The sequence below is a fragment of the Oncorhynchus keta genome, chromosome 37 (genome assembly GCF_023373465.1).
Source record: "Oncorhynchus keta strain PuntledgeMale-10-30-2019 chromosome 37, Oket_V2, whole genome shotgun sequence".
Lineage (NCBI taxonomy): Eukaryota > Metazoa > Chordata > Actinopteri > Salmoniformes > Salmonidae > Oncorhynchus > Oncorhynchus keta.
The window spans coordinates 18,491,937-18,497,665 of record NC_068457.1 but is presented as its reverse complement, the minus strand read 5'-3'; the positions used below and the strand labels follow the sequence as shown (position 1 = coordinate 18,497,665).

At 43.4% G+C, this 5,729-nt stretch overlaps 1 protein-coding gene and 1 long non-coding RNA gene across 3 annotated transcripts in view; both read left to right on the top strand.

The window, feature by feature from the left end:
* LOC127916714 (plastin-1-like) overlaps positions 1–5,729 on the top strand; it is a 17,736-nt gene continuing 12,007 nt past the window's right edge. The window contains exons 1-3 of one of the 2 annotated variants that reach the window (XM_052499408.1): positions 1–155; positions 977–1,119; positions 2,541–2,633. In XM_052499408.1, coding sequence (XP_052355368.1) covers positions 2,564–2,633 — 70 coding nt within the window. In that variant the 5' untranslated portion in view covers positions 1–155; positions 977–1,119; positions 2,541–2,563. The remainder of the gene's footprint in view (positions 156–976; positions 1,120–2,540; positions 2,634–5,729) is intronic. The other variant, XM_052499409.1, reaches the window with a different exon arrangement.
* LOC127916715 (uncharacterized) overlaps positions 3,976–5,729 on the top strand; it is a 7,063-nt gene continuing 5,309 nt past the window's right edge. Inside the window, exon 1 of the long non-coding RNA XR_008095655.1 lies at positions 3,976–4,104. This is a non-coding gene — a long non-coding RNA (uncharacterized LOC127916715). The remainder of the gene's footprint in view (positions 4,105–5,729) is intronic.

The following is a 5,729-nucleotide window of genomic DNA, read 5'->3' as shown; positions in this document are numbered from 1 at the left end:
GCTGTAGTCTCTGGAGGACCACGCCCATCCCAGAGTTCAATGGGCCGAAGTCTCTTGTCCTCCGCTGCTTCGGTCAAGACAGCGAGCAAGAAGATACCTGACCACCTCTAAACCTCTACCAAGCTTCTCCAGCCCTGTCTGATCCTCTCTTCACGGTAAGTCTTCAGTTTCCTGTTTCGGCTGCTATTTACTACACAAATACAGTAGCCTATGTGGTGCTTTCTGACACTTACAGTATATCAAAGGAGGAAGACTGATTGATCACTACTTGGCACCAAATGATAAAAATGTTTGCTATCGTACTTATTTTACATCCGTTATTAGACAGTGACAACGAAGATGATTATGAACATGGTATTTTGCCTGCTAATGCCTGCAATGCAGTGAAGAAAATGATGACAACAATAACATCTAATGTAACTTGCCCCCAGTTGAAATGGTCTAGAACCGCCACTGAGTCTAGGGCCGTAATGACCCACCAAAGTCTTCTAAGAAGCTGGCGGGATTAAAAATATAGCAGAATTTGTCATGCAGAACCTGTCTCAGCCAGTAGTGTTTAAGTTCTGTAATATAATTGATGCATCGTAGCCTAGTGGTTAGAGCGTTGGACTAGTAACTGGAAGGTTGCAAGTTCAAATCCCCGAGCTGACAAGGTACAAATCTGTCTTTCTTCCCCTGAACAGGCAGTTAACCCACTGTTCCTAGGCCGTCATTGAAAATAAGAATTTGTTCTTTAACTGACTTGCCTAGTTAAATAAAGGTAAAATAAAAACTTAGCAAGTCTATTTCTTGCTAAGTAAATGTCTAACTGGCTACTGCTATCATTCATCTGTATATATCTTTTAATAAAGTCATTTAGTTATGAAGGACACCACATAATAATTAACATATCAGCTCACGACACCACAGTTATCTCCACAGCTGATGTTCATGTGGAGATGGCTGTAAAATAATAAAACTCCTGTTCTCTACCCAGCGCAGCTGAACAACTCCTAGCCTCTGTTAGGCCTGTCGGCAGACCCGCTCTACCCAGCCAGGAGTGACTGAACGCTGGGGAGCAGAGAGACCTTGGCCCCTCTCGTCCAGAACAGGACCAAACAGACACAGGCTTTTATGAAGGTGTGTTCTGGGGTGTGTGGAGAGTGGCTGGAGGGTCAGCGAGGGGAGCTGTCAGGGTGTGTGGTGGGGGAGGGGCGGGGAGTGTGTAAAATGTACACAAGGCAGCAGGGTGTGGGTCCATTCATTTTCAATTCAGTCAATTCAAATTCAAAAATGTGCATCCGATATCAAATTCATTTCCTGAATTGACTAAACTTGAATGGAACAGTAGAGAGCTGTGGGATCAAAGTCACGGCCATATATAGAGTCTACGCTGAGTGAGCCCTCAGAACAGCCTCAGTTGGACGGGCCATGGACTCTACAAGGTGTGGAAAGCGTTCCACAGGGATGCTGGCCCATGTTGACTCCATTGCTTCCCATTGTTGTTTCAAATTGGAAGGATGTCCTCTGGGTGGTGGACCATTCTTGAAACACACTGTTGAGCGTGAAAATCCCACCAGCGTTGCAGTTCTTGACACACAAATCGGTGCGCCTGGCACCTACTACTACTACCCCGTTCAAAGGCACTTCAATGTTTTGTCTTGCCCATTCACCCTCTGAATGGCACATATACACAATCCATGCCTCAATTGTCTCAAGACTTAAAAATCCTTCCTTAACCTGTCTCCTCCCCTTCATCTACACTGATTGAAGTAACATCAATAAGGGATCATAGCTTTCACCTGGATTTACCTGGTCAGTCTATGTCATGGAAAGAGCTGGTGTTTCTAATGTTTTGTGCACTCAGTGTATATTGAGGCCGTTCCAGGACACAACACATGTCCTTATTGTACTCGTATCTCTCCCTCTAGTTAATCAATAACCACAACTATTTTCAATAATCATATCATCATACAGAACTGTATCATGTCGTTTTTCAGAGCTTAAACATATAGACCCTTACCTTCTGGGGCTTAGATCGTATGGTTCATTATATAGATTAGATTCTAGATTGTAGATAGTCTTATCTTCATTCTCTCCTTATTCTAGTTAGCTCTGTATTCTCTGCAGCCTGTGGTAGCACACTTATCACTGTTAGAATGGGTAGATTATTGCTCAATACACTGGCAGGTCAATGGAAGCATGAGGTCACAATGGAAGCATGAGGTCACAATGGAAGCATGAGATCACAATGGAAGCATGAGATCACAATGGAAGCATGAGGTCACAATGGAAGCATGAGATCACAATGGAAGCATGAGATCACAATGGAAGCATGAGGTCACAATGGAAGTATGAGATCACAATGGAAGCATGAGGTCACAATGGAAGTATGAGATCACAATGGAAGCATGAGGTCACAATGGAAGCATGAGTTCACAATGGAAGCATGTTGCCTCTGTCAGTTTAGAAGTCAAGTTTGTTTTGCATCTGTACCTCGCGATTCTATGACAAATATTTCCCTTTATTGTGATGATAAATTGACTGTGTGTGTGTATCAGGTCATCTAGATAGACTGTCCAGTATGGCGAACAAGGTGACCCAGATATCACGAGAGGACCTGGAGGAGCTCCGAGAGGCTTTCAACAGGATTGGTTAGTCACACACACACACACACACACACACACACACACACACACACACACACACACACACACACACACACACACACACACACACACACACACACACACACACACACACACAGTGCTTGCAGAAAATGCTGACTCAGGTCATGGTTTATAACCAATCATAAAGCAGTATACGTTTTTTTTAATTGGTAAGTTCACTCTGTGTTAGGGACCTGCACACCTGTTCTACGACTTCACTTCAGGTGTACAAAAGGTTTTGTTCTACGTGTCAGGGGTTGCCAGGTACATCGGTGAACTGAGTGGTTGCCAGATGACTCATCATTAGAGTCAGTACATTCCTGATAAGTGAGCATCATATTTCTACAGACTCTGTAAGTGCACTGCAGTTCATCAGACCCAATTAGGAGATGTTAGATCATCTAGAGGTTAGAGAGGGAGATAGGTAACCTAGAGGTTAGAGAGGTAACCTAGAGGTTAGAGAGGGAGATAGCTAACCTAGAGGTTAGAGAGGTAACCTAGAGGTTAGAGAGGGAGATATATAACCTAGAGGTTAGAGAGGTAACCTAGAGGTTAGAGAGGGAGATAGGTAACCTAGAGGTTAGAGAGGGAAATATATAACCTAGAGGTTAGAGAGGTAACCTAGAGGTTAGAGAGGGAGATAGGTAACCTAGAGGTTAGAGAGGTAACCTAGAGGTTAGAGAGGGAGATAGGTAACCTATAGGTTAGAGAGGGAAATATATAACATAGAGGTTAGAGAGGGAGATAGGTAACCTAGAGGTTAGAGAGGGAAATATATAACCTAGAGGTTAGAGGGAGATAGGTAACCTAGAGGTTAGAGAGGGAAATATATAACCTAGAGGTTAGAGAGGGAGATAGGTAACCTAGAGGTTAGAGTGGTAACCTAGAGGTTAGAGAGGGAGATATATAACCTAGAGGTTAGAGAGGGAGATAGGTAGTAACCTAGAGGTTAGAGTGGTAACCTAGAGGTTAGAGAGGTAAACTAGAGGTTAGAGTGGGAGATAGGTAACCTAGAGGTTAGAGAGGTAACCTAGAGGTTAGAGTAGGAGATAGGTAACCTAGAGGTTAGAGAGGTAACCTAGAGGTTAGAGTAGGAGATAGGTAACCTAGAGGTTAAGAGACGGAAATAGGTAACCTAGAGGTTAGAGAGGTAACCTAGAGGTTAGACCTAGAGGTTAGAGAGGGAGATAGGTAACCTAGAGGTTAGAGAGGGAGATAGGTAACCTAGAGGTTAGAGAGGATAGGTAACCTAGAGGTTAGAGAGGTAACCTAGAGGTTAGAGGTTAGAGAGGGAGATAGGTAACCTAAGGTTAGAGGTAACCTAGGGAGATAGGTAACCTAGAGGTTAGAGTGGGAGATAGGTAACCTAGAGGTTAGAGTGGGAGATAGGTAACCTAGAGGTTAGAGAGGGAAATATGTAACCTAGAGGTTAGAGAGGGAAATAGGTAACCTAGAGGTTAGAGAGGGAGATATATAACCTAGAGGTTAGAGTGGGAAATATATAACCTAGAGGTTAGAGAGGGAAATATGTAACCTAGAGGTTAGAGAGGGAAATATGTAACCTAGAGGCTAGAGAGGGAAATAGGTAACCTAGAGGTTAGAGAGGGAAATAGGTAACCTAGAGGTTAGAGAGGTAACCTAGAGGTTATAGAGGGAAATATATAACCTAGAGATTAGAGAGGTAACCTAGAGGTTAGAGAGGGAGATATATAACCTAGAGGTTAGAGAGGTAACCTAGAGGTTAGAGAGGTAACCTAGAGGTTAGAGAGGTAACCTAGAGGTTAGAGAGGGAGATATATAACCTAGAGGTTAGAGAGGGAGATAGGTAACCTAGAGGTTAGAGTGGTAACCTAGAGGTTAGAGAGGTAAACTAGAGGTTAGAGTGGGAGATAGGTAACCTAGAGGTTAGAGAGGGAAATATATAACCTAGAGGTTAGAGTGGTAACCTAGAGGTTAGAGAGGTAACCTAGAGGTTAGAGTGGGAAATAGGTAACCTAAAGGTTAGAGAGGTAACCTAGAGGTTATAGAGGGAGATATATAACCTAGAGGTTAGAGAGGGAAATATATAACCTACAGGCTAGAGAGGGAAATAGGTAACCTAGAGGCTAGAGAGGTAACCTAGAGGTTATAGAGGGAGATATATAACCTAGAGGTTAGAGAGGGAAATATATAACCTAGAGATTAGAGAGGTAACCTACAGGTTAGAGAGGTAACCTAGAGGTTAGAGAGGTAGGTACCTAGAGGTTAGAGAGGGAAATATATAACCTAGAGGTTAGAGAGGGAGATAACCTAGAGGTTAGAGAGGTAACCTAGAGGTTAGAGTGGGAGATAGGTAACCTAGAGGTTAGAGAGGGAAATATATAACCTAGAGGTTAGAGAGTAAACTAGAGGTTAGAGTGGGAGATAGGTAACCTAGAGGTTAGAGCGGTAACCTAGAGGTTAGAGAGGTAAACTAGAGGTTAGAGTGGGAGATAGGTAACCTAGAGGTTAGAGCGGTAACCTAGGGGTTAGAGAGGAGATAGGTAACCTAGAGGTTAGAGAGGGAGATAGGTAACCTAGAGGTTAGAGAGGTAACCTAGGGGTTAGAGAGGGAGATAGGTAACCTAGAGGTTAGAGAGGGAGATAGGTAACCTAGAGGTTAGAGGGAGATAGGTTAGAGGTTAGAGAGGTAACCTAGAGGTTAGAGTGGGAGATAGGTAACCTAGAGTTTAGAGAGGGAGATAGGTAACCTAGAGGTTAGAGAGGGAGATAGGTAACCTAGAGGTTAGAGAGGGTAACCTAGAGGTTAGAGTTTGAGATAGGTAACCTAGAGGTTAGAGAGGGAGATAGGTAACCTAGGGGTTAGAGAGGTAACCTAGAGGTTAGAGTGGGGAGATAGGTAACCTAGAGGTTAGAGAGGGAAATATGTAACCTAGAGGTTAGAGAGGGAAATAGGTAACCTAGAGGTTAGAGAGGGAGATATATAACCTAGAGGTTAGGAGTGGGAAATATATAACCTAGAGGTTAGAGAGGGAAATATGTAACCTAGAGGTTAACCTAGAGGTTAGAGAGGGAAAACCTAGGTTAACCTAGAGGTTAGAG